This window comes from Odocoileus virginianus, chromosome 8, assembly GCF_023699985.2.
Source record: "Odocoileus virginianus isolate 20LAN1187 ecotype Illinois chromosome 8, Ovbor_1.2, whole genome shotgun sequence".
Lineage (NCBI taxonomy): Eukaryota > Metazoa > Chordata > Mammalia > Artiodactyla > Cervidae > Odocoileus > Odocoileus virginianus.
In genome coordinates this window covers 39,789,076-39,812,310 of record NC_069681.1, presented here as the reverse complement: position 1 = coordinate 39,812,310, position 23,235 = coordinate 39,789,076, and the positions used below count along the sequence as shown (strand labels likewise).

The 23,235-nt window shown below is 43.0% G+C and overlaps 1 protein-coding gene across 2 annotated transcripts in view; it reads left to right on the top strand.

Moving 5' to 3' along the window:
* GPC6 (glypican 6) overlaps nucleotides 1–23,235 on the top strand; it is a 1,189,310-nt gene that overhangs the window by 1,151,170 nt on the left and 14,905 nt on the right. For both annotated transcript variants that reach the window (XM_070471522.1, XM_020884423.2), the window contains one exon: nucleotides 14,400–14,536. In XM_070471522.1, the coding sequence (XP_070327623.1) occupies nucleotides 14,400–14,536 (137 nt within the window). The remainder of the gene's footprint in view (nucleotides 1–14,399; nucleotides 14,537–23,235) is intronic.

Below are 23,235 nucleotides of genomic sequence, written 5' to 3'. Positions count from 1 at the left end.
CATGTTTGTAATATCTTACTTAAGAAAGCCCTGCTCAATTGCACCAATATTGCAAGAGCAAAACGCGGTTCCTCATTCCTTGGTGAGTTCCAAATATCTATAGTGACTTGGAGCAAAAGACCAAAATGCACATCTGTTTCTCAACTTTGCTATGAAAGAATATAGCCCTAAACCTTTAGAATTAAATGATGGATCCTAAAATAGTCAGGAATGCCTCAACTTGAAGCGTAATGCTTTGCCATGCCTCCTCTCCCTTTTTAAATTAGCAGACATACTTGTAAGATCCTGGATTTCATTCCCTGAAGACAAGAATGCAACATTTTAAGAGTCACATCAGGTGGTTATGAGCTGAACAGAATCACTGCTGTATCTCAATCACAGGAGTTAGAGACTCTATATGGATTCTCTGAGTATTGTCAAAGACCCTTCTCATGGAGAGATGGCACTTTTGAAGTAATAGTTGGCAAAGAATCAGAATTTTTCAGCAAGACTGGATGTTCAGAATGTCAAGCTTTTTTTCATGTGGGCAAAATTGAGCTATTAAATATATCAGCTTTCTCTAGCACTCCTATATTAGTGCTAATTTCCAGGTTGGTCCTATACAAAGGGATTGTTCCCAGCACTACCATGACCTTGTTAGCTATATCAGGAAACCGAGGGTAAGAGAGAGCTATCTGCTTTTCAAGCCACAAAGAATTTCCAAAAGAGATCTGATAAATGATATTGGAAGAAGTCAGTCTTTAAATATCCAAACTGCTTCCATGTGCCTTTTGTAACTGCTAGAAATTCTGAATTCTTTCTCTTCTTTTGAGCCTGCCTCTGAGAGTGTCCTGCAACATAAAGTCCGCGTGTCTAATAACCTAACTTAGAATCGGCACTGGTCACAGTCCAGGCTGTAGGTCAGAGGTCCCCAACCTTTTTGGCATCAGGGACCAATTTCGTGGAAGACAGTTTTTCCATGGACCCAGGGGTGGGGGATGGTTTTGCAATGATTCAAGTGCATTACATTTATTGTGCACTTTATTTCTACTATTATTACATTGTGATATATAATGAAATAATTGTACAACTCACCATGATGCAGAATCAGTGGGAGCTGCTGATCTGACAGGAGGTGGAATTCAGGCAGTGGGAGCAGCTCTAACTATAGATGAGTTTCGCTCGCTCACCTGCTGTCACCTCCTGCTGTACTGCCTGGTTCCTAACAGACCAGGGACTGGAACTAGTCCGTGGCCCAGGGACTGGGGACCCCTGATCTAGATTTCAGAAATCTCCTTGGGGATCTCGCTCCAGTCGCGTCCAACTCTGCAACCCTATACGCTGTAATCCGCCAGGCTCCTCTGTCCGTGGCATTCTCCAGGCAAGAATGCTGGAGTGGTTTGCCATGCCCTCCTCCAGGGGATCTTCCGGACCCAGGGATCAAACGCACATCTCTTAAGTCTACCTGCATGGCCAAAATATTGCCCGAGAAGTGATAAAGACCCAGGAAGACAGAGCTGATCTCAACAGCTGGAAACAGAGAGCAAAAGAGCAGGGGTTAGACAGACCTAAGGTCAAAAATGAACCCAAGGGAGATTTTACTGGGTGATGAGCAGGAAAGAACAGAACCCGCTCTCGGCAACTGAAACTAACTGTGATTGCAAAGAAACAGAGCAAAGAAGAGGGAAAGTTGAGGCTCCCACTCAGTGCCAATCACAGGAGGAGGAGCAAGAACACCCTTTTGCTTTGTGGTCAAGCCTTGTGCATGAAGAAACTGCTCAGAGAGGAGCAGTGACTTGCTCTGGGTCAGGTATCAAATCCTGAGTCCTCTTCCTCTTAGCACTGATGTCTGTCATTGCAAACGTTTAAATGGAGTCTAGATGAGTAGCTGTCAAGATGGTTCTAGAAAACCTGGAGCATGCTGAGCCTCTATTTTCCGTGATTCAGTGATCAAAACCACTTCTTGAAGATATTTCTATTTTCAGTCTTGAGAAGCAAATAGTGCCACAATTTAGGTACCCACTGCGCAAAGTAACACTTTGATTTCACATGTATTTCCGCCGACCAAACATCTTCCTGCCTTTAGCTTTTCACTCGTGAATTCAATATCATTTTGATGTCAAACTGTGCCATCCCTTGAGGATGTGTAAGAGATGCCATAAAGAAATGAGGCACCATCAGGATATTAGTCACAAGGCGTGAAGATTTGAAACTCTGCTTTTGTTTTCTTAAGATCTGCTGCAAAGATCTGACCTGAACAGCAAAGGAAGAAAATTTTTCCCATCTTTATTCCACTTTGAGGACCAGTGTTCTGCCAGAAGAGAACCCCATCTGTCTTTTCAAGGTCATGCCCTTGACACAGTGTCATCCTGTAGCCGAGAAACTCCAAACCTGAAGCCTGAGGGGATGGTGCCAGCTCTTTAAATTTCTCATCCAATTCTCAATCCTCTGAGAAACTCCACAGAAATAAGCAGTGTCCTTTCAAACCTTCAGTGAGTCTCTCACTTCCTACCAGTGTTTTCATCCATCTTAGTTTTTCCTACAAAATGCATGTGTGTTTGTCTCCTTGGCAGGTAATGTGAAAAGTACCATTCCACAGGATGGAGGCTATGTCATATGGTAACAGCTAGGAATGTGTTGTGGAATTCCCTGGGGACGTCTGAGAACGCCCAGAACACAATACTGGTTTTAGATTGTCTTGTGACTCAAGTCCTCAGCATAGAGCTGGGTGACAGTGTTGTATGGCCAGAGTCTGCCTTGGGTTCACTGATAAGCCACATCTAACAGGACCCTACTGCCATCCCCAAGACCAATTTAGAAGCTTCCAGAAAGAACACGTGTAACAAGTGATTTTTCCAAGCATTCCAGAGCCTACTGAAACACACTACACTATGTTGTCATTGTTTAGTCACTAACTCTTTATGACCCCATGGACTGTAGCCCGTCAGGCTCCTCTGTCCATGGGATTTCCCAGGCAAAATACTGGAGTGGGTTGTCATTTCCTTCTCCAGGGGATCTTCCCGACCCGGGGATTGAACCTGCATCTCCTACATTGGCAGGCAGATTTTTACCACTGAGCCTCCAGGGAAGCCCACACTACACCATAAACAAGGAAAATCTGAGATCTGAAAAATAACACCAAAGAGTTTCACAGAACCAGAATAAATGGAAAACTGATGTTCTAGTGAACAGGACACTTAAGAAAGACACTTAAGTGTCTTAAGACTTAAGACACTTAAGTCTTCTGATATGGCTATCAGAAGACTGGACTTGAGTTCAAGCTTCAACATAAATCAGGCAAGTATATTAAGCCTATCCTGTGTCTTTAGCCTTTGGATTGACCTAAATGGCATCAGTAACCCTCACTTTCTCAAGAATATTAGGAAGATTGTATTCATGGATATTTGACCACATTTAAAAAATTAGCATTCACTCTGAGACATCGGAGCTTTCAATACTCTATTCCAGGCTGTCTGAATATGTTGTCATCTGAGAACAGTAAGTCCCCTGCATGTGAACGAGTTCTGTTCCAAGAGCGAGTTCATACGTCCATTTGTATGTAGGTCCAATGAAGTTAGCTTGGGTCCCACCTGAGGAGGGCATGGCATCCCACTCCAGTATTCTTGCCTGGAGAATCCCGTGGACTGAGGAGCCTGGCGGACTACAGTCAATAGGGTCGCAAAGTTGGACATGACTGAAGCAACTTAGCGCACAGACACAGGTACACAACTAACACAATTGGCTGTATAGTACTGTACTATAATAGGTTTATAATACTTTTCACACGTGCATACGTGCTAAGTCACCTCAGTCATGTACGACTCTTTGCAATCCCATGGACTGTAACCAGCCAGGCTCCTCTGTCCATGGGATTCTCCAGGCAAGAATACTGGAGTGGGATGCCATGCCCTCCTCCAGGGGATCTTTCCAACCCAGGGATCAAACTCGCATCTCTTATGTCTTCTGCATTGGCAGGTGGGTTCTTTACCACTCGAGTTACCTAATACATTAAAAATCAAACAAAAAAAAATTTTTTTTAATCTTGCAATACTATACCTTGAAAAGTACAGTAGTACAGTTCAACAGCTGACATACAGGGGTGGGCATTGAATGAACAGGTAAGAGAAGTTACTGACTGGAGGAGGGTGGGGGATGGAAGATGGTAGAGCTGAACGATCTTCAGTGATAGGAGATGGAGGGCAGGCGATTTCACTCATACCTGACATTGATGGTATAGGTTCTGGTTCCTTGTTAGAACCAGATGCATGTGCACATCTTTGAAAGTTCACAACTTTTAAGATAGGGGACTTACTGCAGTCATGAACATGTGCACTCAGACCAGTGTTTGAGCACTGGAGGTGGAGCACGGCCCGAATTCCAATGCAGGTTGACAGTGGGAATTGAATGACTTGATGCTCTAAGAAAAGAGCATTCTTCTTTAGAGTAAAGCTAGATGAGATCACCATCTCTGAAGCCAGGTTATTAAACTCTAAGGTTGCAAAAGTGGTATCATGTATCATGAATTTCCCTCAACTTGACCAAAGTGGCCTTGTTCATGAGGCAAAAATGAGGCTCCCTTTGTTTCTTTAAATAGATTGTTTTCCAAAGCTAACAAATGACCTTCAGCCTATAAAATATTCAAATTGTTTTCTTTCCCCCCTCAACATGTATTATTTAGTGTATAGCCCTTTAAATATTAACCATCTTTTTCTAAAGATATGGTATATATTATTTACATCCAGTTATTTTATGTTCCCATACAGATGATGTAGACACATAGCAGTCTTTCTGAAGTCATGAGCAGATAGGGCATCCGGCCAGGTACACACAACAGGTATCCAGTGAAGTGAATTCTGGTCCTGGCATGATTGAGAGGGGATAGCAGGGGGTCTTCTGACAGTTCATGTCTCATACTTCATATGCAAGATCCAGAGGATAGAAAAAGTCCAGGGCAGATGGGCCTTAGGAAATAGAGAGCCGTGGGCAAAGTCTCTTGGAAGACATCACATACACCCTGTTGATGAATCCACATAAAACCAAAGGTAATAACAAAGTTCAAAAGTACTTCTCATTAACATTTAACAAATCATTCGCTTAGAAAATCAAAGGCAAAATACTGGACATGGTATGTCTTGATAAGGATTGCAAAGACTGTTTAAGATGGGAATCCTTGCATTGTTTTAAATTCTCATGGATTTTCCCCATGCCCAGACTGCCTCTGAGATCTCCAAGTCTTTTCCATCTTACCTGTGTAAATTGCACCTGGAATGATATTCAAGATGGCAGGAGACTAGAGGACTGGAGGGATCATCTCCGATCCCCCTGTACCTCGAGAGTGATCATGTCAGGGGAAAGCACTTTCTTCAGAAATCTTGACTGAATGAACCCATGTCTTCCTTTCTCTCCAAAGGAAAATCCAGCAGGCAGTTGCTGACAGTTGGTGGTTTAGTAGTTAAGTCATGTCTGACTCTTTGTGACCCCATGGACTGTAGCCCGCCAGGCTCCTCTGTCCGTGGGGATTTCCATGCAAGAACACTGGAGTGGGTTGCCATTTCCTCCTCCAGGGGATCTTCCAGACCCAAGGATCGAACCCACATCTCCTGCACTGGCAGGCGGATTCTTTACCACTGAGCCACCAGGGCAGATAATGGACCATTTTTGAAATCTTACTTCCCTTGGCAGATAACTGTCAATGCTGCTCTATATTCATTCAACAAAAATTTCAGGACATGCACAGTGCTGTTTACCAAGTCTCCTGGAGTCAGGAAAGCACAGGTACACCTCAGTAAGATGAAGAACTAAAGACCAGAATGGTGGTAAAAAGCGATGACTTGTGCATGGATCAACCAGCCCATCATTGGAGCAAAGACATGGGAGGACATAATGCATTTTGTGCTTTTTTCCCATCAGGATAGAAATGACTAATTATGCAGCTTCCTAATCATCCCTATGGCCAAGTTTAGCAGCCACCCAAAAGCAAATGGCAGCAAAGTTTTGTTTGGTTGGGAAGGAAACTTACAGACAAATTGATATCAGTGCCCCCAGAGCCCTTTGCCTACCTGTGATCGTCCTACTTGTTCTGTGTCTGTTCACCAGCCTCTAGCCAGGGAAGCTAGTATCCTTCAAGAACAGACTCTGTACCAGCTATGTTTGTATCCCCAATGGGTAGCAGAAATCCTAACTTACCAGAAAGCATATATGAAGTGTTTAATGGATGAATGATAGCAACAAAAGCCATTTTTCTTGTTTAACCAATGTATTGGAACTATTTCTAAATTATAATAAATCCATTTCCCTATCTCATGAAGGTTGGTGGAGGGGGCTTCCTGGTGGCACTAGGGGTAAAGAATTTTCCCACCAATGCAGAAGACACAAGAGACGCAGATTCGATTCGTGGGTTAGGAAGATCCCCTGGAGAAGGAAATGGCAACCCACTCCAGTATTCTTGCCTGGGAAATCCCATGGAGAGAGGAGCCTGGTGGGCTACAGTCCATGGAGTCACAAAGAGTCTGATACAACTGAGCACAGACACGCTGATGACTTATGCATCATCTCTCTCCCTTTCTCATTAAACAGATTTCACTGAATGTTTCTGTTTGCTAGGTCAGGGATTCGAAGTATATTGTGTCAGTCCCTAGGCTACAGACTAGCAAGCTCCATTTTTTTTTTTTTTTTTTGACTCTCACGTCTCTATCAGCAAAAATTCAGAATCATAGATACCCAGGATATTTATAACTACTAAGGCATAAATTATATATAACACTGCTACACTAGTATATTCTGTACCTTGTGAAACTTATGCAAAAAAATAGAAACTTTTGAAAAGTGAGAGAATATGCAGAAGGTTTATTATTTGTACTTCGTGAAGTTGCTGATGTGAAGGCTATGTCATGCCTACCATTTCATTGTTGTTTCCTTGTGCTTGCCCTATTTGAGAAGAAAGAAATCCAAACTTTCTTTGCAAAAGTCATTTTAAGTCACTGGGCCATTTAATGAGTTAGTTAAAACTGCATCATCTAATCTATAGATGTGTTTAACCAGCACATATGAACTGTGATAGATTTCAGTACCCTAGGAGCAAGCTAACAAGGGGAGAGGAAGATCCATTTCAGGCCTTTTCCCAATGTAGAAATCTCACTCCTTCTACAGGATAATTGAGAAACTGCGACTGCTATATGAACTGATTGAAGGCATGTCAATCTGTAGATAGATGAAATACTAGAGAGGCTTAACTCCCCTTATATTTTTATATTTAAAAATAGAAATAGAAGTTCTAATGTCTTTGTCTTGAATCACATTGAATCATCTTGCCCACCCCTAAGGATATACACAACACCCTATCACCATCCCCCAACAAACACAAGCTGGAGACCTTGGCTGTAGGCAACACCCTTATCCAGCTGAGTTGTTAAAAGTAACAATTCTAAAGTCTATGTTTGAATTTGAATTTCCTCTCCACCATTGACTAGATGGACTTCCCTTGTGGCTCAGCTGGTAAAGAATCTGCATGTAATGCAGGAGACCTGGGTTCAATCCATGGGTTGGGAAGATTCCCTGGAGAAGGGAAAGGCTACCCACTCTGGTATTCTAGCCTGGAGAATTCCACAGACTGTATAGTCCATGGGGTCGCAAAGAGTCAGACATGACTGAGTGAACTTCACTTTCACTAACTAGATGTGTGGCCAATTTTTTCATCTCTTTAAACCCCCTTACCCTAGTTGCAGGCAGGGAGTAATATTTCAGCACAGAGTTGTGAAGGTGGGATGTAAATGCTTTACCTCTAAGAAAACTCCTAGTTAGCCTCCAATAGTTTTGAGTCAATTACTGCCCTAGGCTGAATATAGCAAGGCTCTTAAAGTCTTATTTCTTTTCCTAACTTTCTGCTATTGTTAACTTTTTCAAATGACACTGAAATGGTTGGAAAAATAATAAAATTTACATCCATGTGTTCTTTGTGAAGACTCAATCATGGTTGACTTTTTTGCTATTTTCAAGTCTAAGACAAAATAACACCTGTCTCTGAATACCTCCTTGTGAATCTTCTAAAAGCGAGGACCGGCTCCTACACAACCACGATGTCAGGATTACACTTAAGAATAGTAACAGAAATTCAATAATATCATCCACTATCTATTCCATATTCAAAATTATCTCAAAGCTCTCTTATCCCTTGGTACCCATCTCTAGATCCAAGATTCTGTTTGTTGGTTGTTATGCTTTTAGAGGGTTTTTTTTTTCATTTACAAAAATCTCCCTTTATTGTTTTCCCTCTTCTTTTGAAAAGTCAAAACCAGCTGTCTTATATAATATCGCACACACTGGATGTGTCTGATCATTTATTTATGGTGTGATTTAATTTATACTTCTATCCCTAATATTTCCTGTAAAGTGGAAGCTGTTAAGTCAGAAGCCCAGTAAGATTCAAGTTAAATATCTGGGGAAAGATTACCTCTTAAATGAAGTTGTCAGATGACAGTGCTTGGACAGTCCTTTCTGCTCTTTGTGTTTGCTGAGCCCCTTGATTTCAGCAGCCCCTCCACCGTGTTGACTGCCTCTCTCTTTTGTGTAACTGTACAGTTCTGTAGGGTGGGTATGAAAACGGTACCACTGTGTTTCTATAGCTAAGTATTCAGGACGCTTCACAGGCTTTAAACTGAGTGTCTGCCTTTACTGCTGCCAGTCATTGAAGCTGAGTCAGAAATCAGAATCAAGTCCAGGTAAGTTACATCAGAAGGCTCACATTCTCCCAGTGGATCCCAATAGTGTCTGTTTGGATCAAATTCCTATGGCATAACAGAAATTGTTGTTTAACTTTCACAATCTATCAATAGCATAGATGAAAAATATTTAGTACACAGATATTTCTGATATTTAGTATAGTATTCCTAATGTAACAGTGGATAAGTGGTAAATATAAAGTGCAGGTATTAGAGTTCATTTGGGAAGCAAGGAGAAGAAATTAGAAATTCTCATTTGATCCCAGGTCTTTGTTTCCATCGAGTTTGTGTTATTAGTGAATTAGACCTCACTCTTATTGTTAGTGATATAGTTCCACCAAGAGTACTTGCTAACATGAAGTTTAGCACACAACAAAAACTCAGATCTAGAGCTACAGAGAAGTTACATTATTATTCAAAAAGAAAAGTGTTCAAAGTGTTAGTTGCTCAGTCATGTGTGACACTTTGCTACCCCGTGGGCTGTAGTCTGCCAGGTTCCTCTGTCCACTGAATTTTCCAGGCAAGAATACTGGAGTGGGTTACCATTCCCTTCTCCAGGAGATCTTCCTGACCCAGGGGTCACACCCAGGTTTCCCCCATTACAGGCAGATTCTTTACTGTCTGAGCCACCAGGAAAATGAAAAAATATTTCTAAATGATGTGAGACTGAAAGATTTTCTTAATGCTAAAAAACTGAGGGCAATCATCCAGCTATTCTTTAGAATCAAAGGCATATTCCTCTCCGGTGGCTAATCGTGTCCATGTTTTTCAGCTGTCTGCCTCACCACTCCAGTCTGGAAGTGAACTGGACGGTGTTTCCGTGCAGAATGTTAAAACAGCTTTTGTATCTCTTACTGCTTCTTTGCCGTTATCACCTTTGATTGCACAATGAAAATGCCTGGCTTCTGAAATGCCAGAGTGAACACGACCTGATTAGGAAATGTGCTGTGTGAATGGTCAGAAGAGACCCACACTCCTCACTAAGGCAGATATTAATACAAGTCCTGGGGGGACCCTCAGAGCCTCCTGGCCCTTTTGAGATAAGAGCCCACGTGGTGTGACCCTCAACTATTTTCTGTTAACTGTAAGGTCTGTGACCCTGTACAAGTCTTTGCATTTGTGCTAATTTTCTAGGACTGCATAATCACCAACTGGGTGGCTTACAATAATAGAAACTTAATTTTTCATAGTCTGGAGGCTGGAAGTCTGAATTTTTGCTGCATAAGTGATTTTCTCAACCAGCATTTATTGAACACGTACTGTATGCTGAAACCTGTGTGTCTAACTCATCTCATTTTGCCCAGGACTTTTCAGTTTTTGCACTCAAAATTAGTGATCCCCCTAAGTCCTGGGCAAAATGAGATGGTTGGTCACCCGGCCGCTTCTAAGCACTGAGAATAAAGACAAATTAGAACCCTGTCCCTGCCTTGAAGAAGCATGTGGTCTTAGAATCAGAAAAATAAGCCAATTATAAAGGATTGGAGCCATCAGTACTCAGAATCATGAATGGGGGCCCTCTTAGAACACAGAAAGTTCCATCCAAGTCTCATGGGTGTCAGGGGAGGGGGTGGTGTTGAAAATAAACCATGAAAGATACAATGCTTGAGTTTGATTAAAAGAAAAAGTAGCATAATATACACTTCAATTTGGCAAATATCAAAAAAGGAGATACCTGTGGGATGTCATGCTATTTTCCTCTTTCCCTGTGTCGAAAAATGTATATAATTGGTTCAGACTCCCACAGGTTAAAGGTGGGGTTTCTGTACGAAATAAGAGAAAAGAGAAGGCTCATTCTTGGTGTATCTATTGTAGGATGGAATAGAGCCTACAGTATTTCCATCCTGAAGCTGGATTTGAGAACAGTGAGGATAAGTGGCCTAAGGGAATAGTTCAGGTTAGAGGTTAGGGACATCAGAATGGCACTCTGCTGAACAAATCACATGTTAAGGATTTTATTTTTGACATGTTTTATTTTTTTTAAAGAAATTCAAACTTACTGAAAAATTGCAATATTTGGGAAAAAAAATATATCTCCTTCTAGATTCACCGATTATTAAAAATTTCTTATGTTTGCTTTCTCACTCTCTCTTGCTTTAAATATATATATATATATGTTTTATATTTATTATTCCTGAACCATTCTAGGGTAAGGTGTGGAAATCGTATCTCTTTAGTTCTATATACGCCAATGTGTATCTCCTAAGAACTTGACATTCTCCTGTGTTGTCACAATAGGAGTTCATACTCAAGAAATTTAACATTAATACAATATTATTATGTAATATAGAGTCAGGGTGCAAATTTTTCCAACTAAACATATCCTTTTGGGCAATTGTTTTTCCAATCTATTGTCCAATCCAGAGCCATCCACTGTATTTGGACAGCATGTCTCTTAGTCTCCTTAACCTGGGCAAATTCTTCAGCTTTTCTGCATCTTTTATGACTGACATTTTTAAGGAATACAGACCAGCTGTTTCATAAAACATCACTTAGTTGGGGTTTGTCTAGTGTGTCCTCATGATTGGATTGAGGTTATGAATTTTTGCTGCATAAGTGATGTTTCTATCCTGTCCCATCACACCAGGAGGTACCCAGTGCAAAGTTGTCCCATGACTTTGATCACTTGGTTAAGTTGGGGGCTGCCAGGTTTGGGCCCTGTAAAGTGATGACCAGTTGTCCTCTTGTAATAATAAGTAATCTGTGGGAAATGCTTTGTTGTTGTTGTTTAGTCAGTCAGTTGTGTTCGACTCTTTTGTGACACCCCCACAAACTGTAGCCCGCCAGGCTCCTCCGTCCATGGGATTTCCCAGGCAAGAATACTGGAGTGGGTTGCCATTTCCTTCTCCAGGGGATCTTTCCAACCCAGGGATGGAACCCATGTCTCCTACATTGGCAGGCAGATTCTTTACCACTGGGCCATTAGGGAAGGCCCAGGGGGATGCTCTGGGATTGTGTAAATATCCTGCTCCCCAGCAAACTTCTACCCAGTATTCTTTGAGCTTGTGCTAGTTTGCTAGGACTGTATAATCACCAACTGGGTGGCTTACAATAATAGCAGCTTAATTTTTCACAGTCTGGAGGCTGGAAGTCTGAGACCCCAGTGTCAGCAGGGCTGTTCCTTTCTGAGGCTAAGAGGGAGAGTCTGTCCCAGGCCTGTCCTCTGGCTTCTGGTGGCTCACTGGCCATCGCTGGTGTTCCTTGGCTTATAGAAGCATTATCCCAATCTCTGCCTTTCTCTCCACACCTCTCCAGGGTTTCCTCCCGGTGGGTATCTCTGTATCTAAATCTCCTTTTTTGATAAGAACAAAGTCATTTTGGATTAGGGCTCACTCTAATGACCCCATTTTAGCTTGATCATCTACAAAGATTCCATTTCCAAATAAGGTCACATTCACATTCACAGGTACTGGTGAGCAGGACCCACCTTTTAGGGTGGACCCACAACAGAATCTATTGATGATACTCACTGAAATCAGTTATTACTATGAGATGGCTGCAGAATGGTGATTTTTCTGTCATGCTTTCAGCATTTCTTAATTGGGGTTTCAGGGATTTGAAGTTTTTTAAATAGTTGTTAAGCAGAGTGTCCATCCACCTATGGCTGGACAGAAATGGCTACACATATTTAAAAGAAAAAAAAATTTAAAAACCAATGACAATATGCATATAAATCTGTGCTAAGAATGGTGAGCAGAAAAGGACTGGCATTACTGCAGTCCCTTTAGCCAGTCAGAGGGGCTTCCCTGGTGGTGTGAAAAATCTGCCTGCAATGTAGGAGGCCCGGGTTTCATCCCTGGTTTTGAAGATTTTCTGGAGGAGGGCATAGCTACCCACTCCAGTATTCTTGCCTGGAGAATTCCATGGACAGAGGAACCTGGCGGGCTATAGTCCATGGGGTCGCAAAGAGTCAGACAAAACTAGGTGGCTAACACTTTTTAGGCAGACAACTTGGCTAGAAGGAGGGCCAAGGGGGCAGTCTATGGACCAAAGTCAGCACCAGTGGAGGAAATCAGAGACTGTAGTTTTTAAGCTGCCCTGAGATTTACCGAGTATAAGACACTCTTTGGAATTTCATCACTTGCAGGTTTTTTTTTTATGCTCTGAAACAAAAATAACATCACACCATTCAAGGATATGTATCAAGTTCTTAGGTTCAACATTCTGGTCATCTTCAGTAACTGACAGGTGAACAGACATTTCCCAGGGCTGAAATCTCTGTCATCATCAGAATCACAAATAAGCAAGGACCAAAAACTGTACAGCTCTGAAACTACTGAGAAATATGACTAGGGGCAGCATGAAATGTTGCTCTTTTATTTCTTTGTGTTTCCTCTTAAACCTGACAACGGATCGTTGAAGTGTTTTCTCAGATCTGCACTCCATCCACAGTAAACACAGCACACTTGGTTTCCGAAGGCCGCTGATCACAATGTGAGTGGTCCTCCCTTCTAGGATGCGGTATAGGTCTGCCAGGCTGTCACAATGAGGTGTGAGTGGCTTAAACCACAGAAATGTATGGTCTCATAGTTCTGGAAACCAGAAGTCGAAAATCAAGATGTCAACAGGATTGGTTGTTTCTGAGGGCTGTGAGGAAAGGATTTTTTCCAGGTTTCTCTCCTTGGCCTGTAGACAAATGTTTTCTTCCTGCGTCTCTTCACATTGTCTTGCTTCTGTGCATACCCCTGTGGTCAAAGCCCCACTTTGTATAAGGACACCAGTGCTATTGGATTAGTGCCAACCTAAAGACCTCATTTTAACTTCCTTACCTCTGTAAAGATCTCAGATCCAAATAAGGTCATATTCTTGAGGTTCTGAGCATAGGACTTGAGTATGTGAATATTATAGGACATAATTGGACCTATAACAACAACGTTTCCACCATCCATAGATTTTTTTCCCCATGTTCTTATAAACAGAGTAGAACATCATGGTGTGACTGCATGAACCTTGATTCTTATTGTGGAGCCAAAATGGTACTGAGTCCCTGTCCTACCCTTTCTGCAGACGAAAAGTCAGAGCTGAGCCTGAAAGCCCTAAAGTTGCTGGTACCAAGCTCCTCCCAGCCATCCATCCACAGGACTGTGGATTTTACGTTTACTCGTATTTGGAATGACTCTTGTCTCTGCTACTAGAGATTTTAAAGTGGGTTTAGGGTGCTGCTCATTGTCCAGGAGTGTGCTGTGTGGGCCTGTCCACTGGTCAAGAGCAAGGGTCACCAGCGGCTGAATTAGTGACTATGCTCATTTCTTGCAGAAATGAGTAGACCTTTGGGGAACACACTGTATCTCTTTTTTCATCCCCTAGGTGTATTTATCTGACATCCAGGCAAATGAATCCTGAAGATCAGATTGAGGGTGTTTGCAGTAGGGAACCCTTATTTCTCCCAGCCAGAGGGGGCCCCGAAGCCAGTTGAGATGCCTCATAAGTTTCTAATTCAAAGGATGGGAGGGCAGGAAAAAATGGAAAACCATGAGTCAATTATCTGAGAACACTCTGCCAGAAGCTAGAGGGAAGTGGAGGAAGGAGGAAGTGAGGCTTCCCTGGGCAATAAGTCCTACAGGATGGGTGCTCTCTTAAAGCTGATGGGGAATCTGTGCTCCTCCCATCACAGACTCTCTAACCTTCCCCTGCACCAGGTCCTGGTGTAGAAATGGACAATGCCCAGCAAGAATGTTCACTCTCTTTCCTTGCTTTCTTGATCAGGTCACAGACATAAAAGAGAAACTGAAGCTCTCTAAAAAGGTCTGGTCGACATTGCCCTACACCATCTGCAAGGACGAGAGCGTGACGGCGGGCACGTCCAACGAAGAGGAATGTTGGAATGGGCACAGCAAAGCCAGGTGAGAGTGGCTCGCTATTCTTGTGGAAGGGATGCTGCGCATCCTGTCCTGGAAGGCTCTCCTGGCACAACGCTGCAGACCTGTTTATGCAAAAGCCAGCGGAGGGTGGAGCGACACGTCGTCACTTAGTGACAGCTGTTCAGAGTGACAGGTTTGATGGGCACCTGGGAGCACTTACTCTCAAGGTGCCATTAAGCGTGGAATCCTTGTTCTGCATGCCTCCCCCCCTGGACGAGGACAGAGGGATGGTGACAGATGCCAGGTTACGGATATCTTGAGATCACAAAGAGCTTTGTATGTTCTCTTAATGACTTTAAGGTAGCGCAGCTATTTTTATCCACAGTTAAATTTTGCACAGCTTACTGGGTTTTTTTTTCCATTACAAGTTAAACAGGAAGTGAGCATTCAACTGTAATTTTTTTCACCCTGGGAGAAAAAGAAAATACTGAAGTCTCATTTGAAGGGTAAGGGAAAAAGAAAATAACCAGGAAAGCATTCTCGTAAGTCCAGCGCCTTAGAAAGTCCCATTGGAATCTCCTGCTGAGAGATGGCTCTGTTCTCCTCCTCCACTCTGCTGCCCAAGGCTACTGCCCCTTGGTATGGAATTTCTGACTTTCTTGATTCAGCCCAGCAATGGGCTTGGCCTGAGTTGTCATAGGGTGGAGAAGTTGGATGGGAGAACTGGCTGGGAGTTGGCAGGCAGGGCAGACACCGGGAAAGGAGTCTGCTCAAAGCCTCCTCAGCAGGGATGCAGGTGAGCAAAGCAGCTGGTAAATTGGAGTCAAGGAATCTTTGGGGATCAACAGGCAGGTGGAAGAGCTAAAAGAAGGGGTCTGTTCTGCGACCTTATTGGGCATTTTCGAGCATATGAAACAGCTGTGATGAAGAGAGAACAAGAAGATTCATGGATATTAAGTTCACACAAAGCTGCAGGAGGCAGGGGTGAAAGTGAGGTGCTCATTGAGTATAATTTCTTACACTGCTGAGTTGCATTTTTTGCTTCTATTGGTAATGGTATTATTAGCCACCCTAGAGAGAGATTAGCAAGTGGGAAACAAGACAGCTGCTGAAAGAACTGCAGTCATTTCAAGTTACCCCCCAAATATCCACATGACAGTCTTAAATTATGAGGGTACCAAAGGCTATTCACAGTATCAACAATGCTGCCCCTCAAAATGCTTAGTAACTTAGCAGTATTCAGTCTTCTATGAAGGGGACCTTGGGCCAGCAAATTCGGCTGTGAATTAACAGCTTCTAATGTGTCTTTTCCTAATGACTGTACAGAAAGACACTGTAAAGGATGACCAGATGGCCTAATGAATAAAGTGGTTGATTTTTCAAGCTGTTCCATTGCCCATCTGTGTTTACCTTTAAGCCTTGGCTGAAATGGCGACTGTGTTTGAACTGCATTCCCATGGAGAATTACACAGGTTACTGGATATTAGTGCATGGACAATTTCTTTTTTTATTATTACTTTTATTTTGGCTGCACTGGGTCTTCACTCCAGAATGTGAGCTTTTCTACTTGTGGCGCAGGGGCTCTAGGGCACACAGGCTCAGTGGTTGCAGCAAGGGAGCTAAGCTGCCCCTCAGCATGCAGGGTCTTAGTTTCCTGACCGGGGATCAAACCGGCAACCCCTGTGTTGGAAAGTGAATTCTTAACCACTGGACCACCAGGGAAGTCCCTGTAAATTCTTACAGAAGAAATATAAAGAAAGGTTTGCTGGAAGGACTGGGGAGGGGACTACATTGCATCAAGAAAATGAATGGGGAAGATAAAGACCATGAAGTTAGAGCAAGAAGAGCCTGGGATAGTTCAGCCAACTTCCTCATTGTGCAGTCAGGAATCTAGACAGGGTAAACCATTAGTCTGAGGATAGCTGATGAACTAAGGTGAAAGCTGACATCTCCCAAACCCTAGAGAGTATTGTTTTCACCTCGGTTGTTGTTGTTTAGTCGCTAAGTCCTGTCCAACTCTTTGCGACCCCCTGGACTGTAGACTGCCAGGCTTCTCTGTCCGTGGAATTTCCCAGGCAAGAATACTGGAGCAGGTTGCCGTTTTCTTCTCCAGGGTATCTTCCCGACCAAGGGATCAAACTCACATCTCCTGCACTGCAGGCAAATTCTTTACCACTGAGCCACCTGAGAAGCCATTTCACTTCAATATCCTGACTCTAAAACAAGTGACAGATATATACTGCCATCCCTGGGCTAGGAGAACAAATGAAGTAGATTCTTTGTTCTTTTGTTCATTCAGTCCTTCAGCAATCTTATGAAGCACACCCTCAGCCCAGCCTCAGCAAGGCTCTGTCAGTTAAGTGCTGTGTGATGGCAGTGGTGTCTGTCAACACATGAAAAGGCCCAGCGATTGGAGACAGGACAGTGGACTTTGGAACTTTAAGTATCATCCCGTTGGACTGTGGGTTGGGAAAGGACATAGCCACAAGACACACCTGCTCGGTACTCAGGAACCAGATTTGAATTTTATCCCGAGTCCATGAGAAGCCGTTAGAGGATTTTATGCAGGTGAGGGAAATCATCAAATTTAATACAATAAAATCACTTGCAGGACTATTCCAGAATTTAACCCAATGTATTATTAAAAAGATAATACTGGCAAATATTTGTGACTCAAATTATGCTTCCATTGAAAAGTTATAATTTCACAGGGTTTTCTTAGTTCTTGTCTTTTTAATTCTTCCATTATAATGAAATCTTAATATTATAACTTTATATTTAATAGCATTATAAGTAGATAACCAATACAGGCTTGTTGGATTAAATTTAATTAAAGCTTTCTTCTCATCCAAATGTTAATTGATCTAGGAACACAGGAGAGAAGTTGTCACTAAGAAAAAAATTCCACTGAACTATTTTGTAAGTTGAAAAATCTATTTGTAATGCAGACAAGATATTTTTCCCCTATTTTTGAAGTATGGACTTTCAAACGAAAGGCTTTCTGAAATGTTTAGGAATGCTTGTAAAAAAAGAAAGAAAGAAAGAAAGAAAGGTTATTCTTGTCACTCTGTGAAATAAAAGAACCAGAACTCTTATTTCAAAAAATATCTATCAAGTGTGGAACAGCAATGTTTACTAGCATTGATAGAAATTGTCTGGAGTTTTAAAACTCAGGCCTGTGAGATGAGGCTGCCGGTAACCTAGATATTTCTTCCTCTTTGTACAATATTTTATCCATCCAATTCCTTTAGCCACAGTCTCTGCAGCCCTTTTATCCTAAGTATTTGCTCAGACTTGTCTGCCATCACCCATTTTTCTCCTGATTGCTTTCTGAATGCTGCTCCAAGCTCTCTACCATACTTCCTTGATTCAGAAGCATGTCTATTTCATATGTTAACGGTCCAAAATCAAAAGGACTCCTGCAATGGATATGTCACTCTGTGTCCCCCAATGTGTATTGTTTTCCCAAATAGCTATTACAAAATGAATATCGCCTGTTGAAATTAGTGATGACTTAAAGCAGTGCCTCTCAAATGGACAGGCTAAAATCTGGGGGGTTTTGTTAAAAAATGCAGATTCTGATGCAATAAGTCTGTGATGGAACTGAATTCTACGTTTTTAATACGTTTCCTAGGGAAGCAGAGGTTTCTGGTACAGGGATCGCATTTTGAGTAGCAGGGCTCAAGGGCAGAATTGCCAGCTTTGGCACCTAAGAAAAGCGGACACCAACTGGAACACACTTACACTAAGGATTTGCTGTCGATCTGATATTCAGATTCACACAGTTCTGTGTTTCATCTCAGCAGGCCTCCTTTAAGATCCTATTGATATGTAAGATATTCCCTTTTTTCAGTTCACGCACAAGCCTTGGGGAACGTGTTACGATTTGCTTTTTCTCTTCACCTCCAAGAATACCCTTGATGTTTCCTTTAATGGGCTTTTTCTTCTTTTACAAATGGCAACAGCAACTAGATTGGGCAGGTCGCGTGGTTCATTTGGAACATCACGCACTGAAGATAGCTGAGCCTGAGTCAGGTTAAAGTCATCTCTACAACAAATTGCTTAAGCTTCACAAGTGCATCAAGAGGGAATTTTGACTTGGAAATGCAGCACAGCCTTCTCAAAACAGGATAGTCTGCACAAACCTCTGGTCTCTCATGAGATGCCCTTGGAGGCCAAGGATGGATTCTTTGAATCCCTGGTCAGTACTGCATTCAATTAGTGTCCTAGCTCAGGCTGCTATAACAATGATGCCATAGACTGGAGAGCTTAAATAAAATTTTATTTTCTCATAGTCTGGAGGCTAGAAGTCAGCAAGGCTGGGTTCTAATGAGACCTCTTCTGAGCAGCTGTTCTGAGCTCTGCCCTCACTTGGCAGAGAGAGTGGGCTCTGTTCTCCTCCTCTTCTTGTGAGGGTGCTAATCCCATCATAGGGGCTCCACCTTCATGACCTAATTATCTCCCCAAGACCCTACCTCCCAATACCATCACATTGAGGTTTAGGGCTTCAATCTATGGATTTTAGCAGGACACAAACATTGCCTACCGGGCTTCCCAAGTTGTACTAGCAGTATAGTACCTGCCTGCCAATAAGGCAGACATAAGAGATGCAGGTTCAATCCCTGGGTCGGGAAGATCCCCTGGAGGAGAGCATGGCAACCCACTCCAGTATTCTTGCCTTGAGAATCCCATGGACAGGGGAACCTGGTCAGCTACAGTCCACAGGGTCGCAAAGAGTCAGACACGATTGAAGCAACTTGGCAAACACGTGCACCTAGGTCATTCCCAGTTTCCCAGTTCATCCTACCCGCCCCCCAATCCTCCTCCCCACGTCCACACATCCATTCTCTACATCTGTGTCTCCATTCCTGCCCTGGAAATAGTTTCATCTGTACCATCTTTTCCCTAAATTCCCCATATATGTATTAATATACAATACTTGTTTTTCTCTTTTTGGCTTAACTTCACTCTAGGCTCCTTTGTGTCTCTACAAATGACCCAACCGACATAACCATGTTGAATCACTTCATCTGTATCTTTCGTGAGGAATGTGTTCTCTTCACAGGGATCCTTTTTATAAGCTCACAGAAGTTAAAAAGGAAAAGGGAATGTGGAAGATGATGGGATGGTGCAGGAGGAATGTGATGAAACCCAGTCTGAGGCAGATCCCCAAAGCCTGTGGATCTCAGGAGAGAACACACATAATCTCAGAGTCTTCAGAGATTCTTGAGTCAGTTATATCCAGACTCTTTCTTCTCTCCCTTTAAAGCTGGCAAAACAGCTTCCTGGTTCTGTTCCTTGTCAGGTAGTGTTTAGCCAGCCTGTGTCCTTTCCTTAAGATGCTATCCAGAAGGAGGCCATCAAGAGGCCGGCTGGGAGACAAGGATTAATTGGATCCGTTGGAAATACAGCTTTTGCTGGGAGCCTCTGCTATCTTTTAAGGACCTGATCCTCACAGAAATAACTGTGTCCCCCAAGGAAATCCTCCCTGAGGCCAGGAGGTAAATACAGTAAATTGTAGGAAATAGGAAAAGTAGAAAAATCTAGAAAATAGGTCAGTCACTCTCAGCAGCCACTGAGTGGATTGTCTAAGCGAAGAAACTAAGAAGTCATGAGTGGGCACGTGTGAGCAGCTGGCAGAGTGGCGAAATGGTGCGTGGTGATGAGAAATGTGTCAGAGACAGCAACCTGGCAGATCTGGAGTATTGTCTTAGTCTGATTGCAGGGTATGTCCAAAGCAGTCCAGCTGCGTTTGAAAGAACTGTAAAATATTTGATGTATACGCAGCCGGGCAAGCACCTGGGGAAAGTGGGAAGCCTGTCTGGGATGAGAACTGGCAGCTGTCCAAGCTGGCATAGCTAAAAGACCGGTTCCCTTCTCTGGGGTGCTCAGGAGGGAAGACCCCACAAAGGCTGACTGCCTTGAGGGAGCGGGACACTGTGTGCACCTCCTGGAAGTGATCAGAAACATGGCTACAGATAGGAGGAAAGAAGCATGTTGTGTTGACAGCTCGGCATCCCCGAGGACTGGCCTGTGGGTCTTCTCTCCCTCCCACCCTGGAGTCTGCTGACTCCGGTTCTACCAAGAAAGGATGGTGTTGGCAGCTCCTGCCAATGAGTTGAGAGGCCAAGTCAAAGAATTTAGCTTCTGTTCACTGGCACAACCAATGAGCGGTGTGTCCTCCAAGAGTTCCAGGCCATTTCAGGCCCCGCATCCTCCAGCTGGAGAAAAGTCACGGCAAATCACTCTCCTGCCTGCGAATCCAGGCTTCAAAGCTCAGAATTCTGCTGCTGTCAGCCCTCCCAAGAAGCTGGGTTGGCATTTGAGGGAGTCGTGTTAACAACTTGATTTTCATAAGGATGCATTGCAATTGTATAGTGCATTATATTTGTCAAGCAATTGCATATCATTTCACTTAATATGGCAGCTTATGAAACAAACATGGTACATATTATATATAGAGATATGTACATACAATTATATCCCTTGTATTATGGCTTTTATATTATACAGATAGTACTGTGTGTATGTATATATATATATATATACATACACACAGCATATATATGTATGTATATTTATAGTACTTAGTATGTATGTACATATATAGTGTATATTTATATACTATATATGGGCTTCCCTGGTGATTCAGTAGGTAAAGAATCTGCCTGCAATGTAGGAGGCCCAGTTTCAATCCCTGAGTCAGGAAGACACCTTGGAGAAGGAAATGGCAACCCACTCCAGGATTCTTACCTAGAGAATTCCAAGGACAGCGGAGCCTGGTGGGCTACAGTCCATGGAGTTGCAAAGAGTCGAACATGACTAAGCAACTAACATTTCTACTTTCACTTTTCATATTATATACATACACACACATATATATAGTACATATATTTATATGACTGAAAAATGGCTCAGAGGGTAAAGCGTCTGCCTGAAAGGTGGAAGACCTAGGTTAATCCCTGAGACCTGGGTTCAATCCCTGGGTCAGGAAGATCCCTTGGAGAAGGAAATGGCAACCGACTCCAGTACTCTTGCCTGGAAAATCCCATGGATGGAGAAGCCTGGTGCAGGGTGCAGGCTACAGTCCATGGGGTCGCAAAGAGTTGGACACAACTGAGCGACTTCACTTTCACTTTTCATAGTGCATATATATAGTAGCTAAGTTAGTTGCCCACAGTCACACTGCTAGATTCCAGAGAGATCTCAGGTGTCCTGGGTCACCTGGACATCTGTGCCTTTGACCATGATTCAGTGTCCCATTTCTTTGGAGTACCTAATGCCACAGACAACTCCAGTTCAAAAGTTTTCAAGAATTTATAAGTTCACTTAAAACCTAAAGTCACAGTTATGTTTTGAATAATACCACTTTGCATTCTGGAAAAATGGAGAAAGGAAAAATAGAAAAGTTCTCAAGAACTTTAGAAAAACAGTACTTAAAAGTTAGACTTTTAAAAACTGGTAAAACATATACAACATGAATTTTACCATTTGTGCCATTTTTAAAGTGTCCAGTTCAGTGGCATTAAGTACATTTACAGGGTTGTGCACCCATCACTGCCATCCCTCCACAAAAATCTTCACCTTCCTCAGCTAAAGCTCCACACTCATAAACAATAACTCCCCACACCTCCCTTCCCCGCCCCCAGTCCCAGCCACCACCATTCTACTTTATGTCTGCAAATTTGACAATTTCAGGTACCTTACATGAGTGAAATTATATATTCGTCCCTCTGTGATCAGCTTATTCACTTAGCATGATGTCTTTAAGATTCATCCATGTTGGCATTTGTTGTTTTTGTTGCTGTTCAGTGGCTCAGTCGTGTCCGACTCTGACCCCATGGACTGCAGCACACCAGGCTTCCCTGTCCTTCACCATCTCCCAGAGCTTGCTCAAACTCATGTCCATTGAGTCGGCGATGCCATCCAACCATCTCCTCCTCTGTCTTCCCCTATTGGCATGTTAACATGTGTCAGAATTTTTTTTTTCTTTTTGGCTGTGCCATGTGGTTTGCTGAGCTTACTGGATCTTAGTTCCTGACCAGGGATTGAACCTGTCTTCGGCAGTGAAAGCATGGAGTCCTAACCACTGGACCAGGGAATTCCTGTTCTTCCTTTGTAAGGCTGAATTATTTTATGTATAGACCACTTTTTGCTTATGCATTCATCTGTCAATGGACACCTGGGCTGCTTCCACTTCTGGCTGTTATAGATAATGCTGCTGTCAACAGAGGTGTAGAAATATCTGTTTGAGTCCTTGCTTTCAATTCTTTTAGATATACACCCAGAAGTGGAATTGCTGGTAATATATGGTAACTCTATTTTTACTGTTTTGAAGAGCTGCCATACTGTTTTCCATAGCGCTGCACCATTTTACATTCCCTCTAGCTTGAGCAGGAGTTGACATTGCTCCATGCTCCATCCATCCCGAGCCCATTGATGGCAATGCCCTGGGTCGGCCAATGCCCTGGGTCGGCCTTGCCTGCTGTGCTGGCCGGGTCACTCATCACACAAGCTCTGCAGGGATATCCGCCACCAGAACCGCTTCTGGGTTGAAGGCTTCTAGTCATGTCCTCACCTCAGCCCCTGGCAGAGGGGCTGGGAAGCCCTGTGTGGCCTCCTTTATAAGGGCTCTAGTCCCAATCACCAGTGCAGAGCCTTCTTGATCAAACGCCTCTCCATCTAATCCTATCACTTCAGGCATCAGGTTTTCAACAGGTAGGTCTGGGGAGAATGCAAGC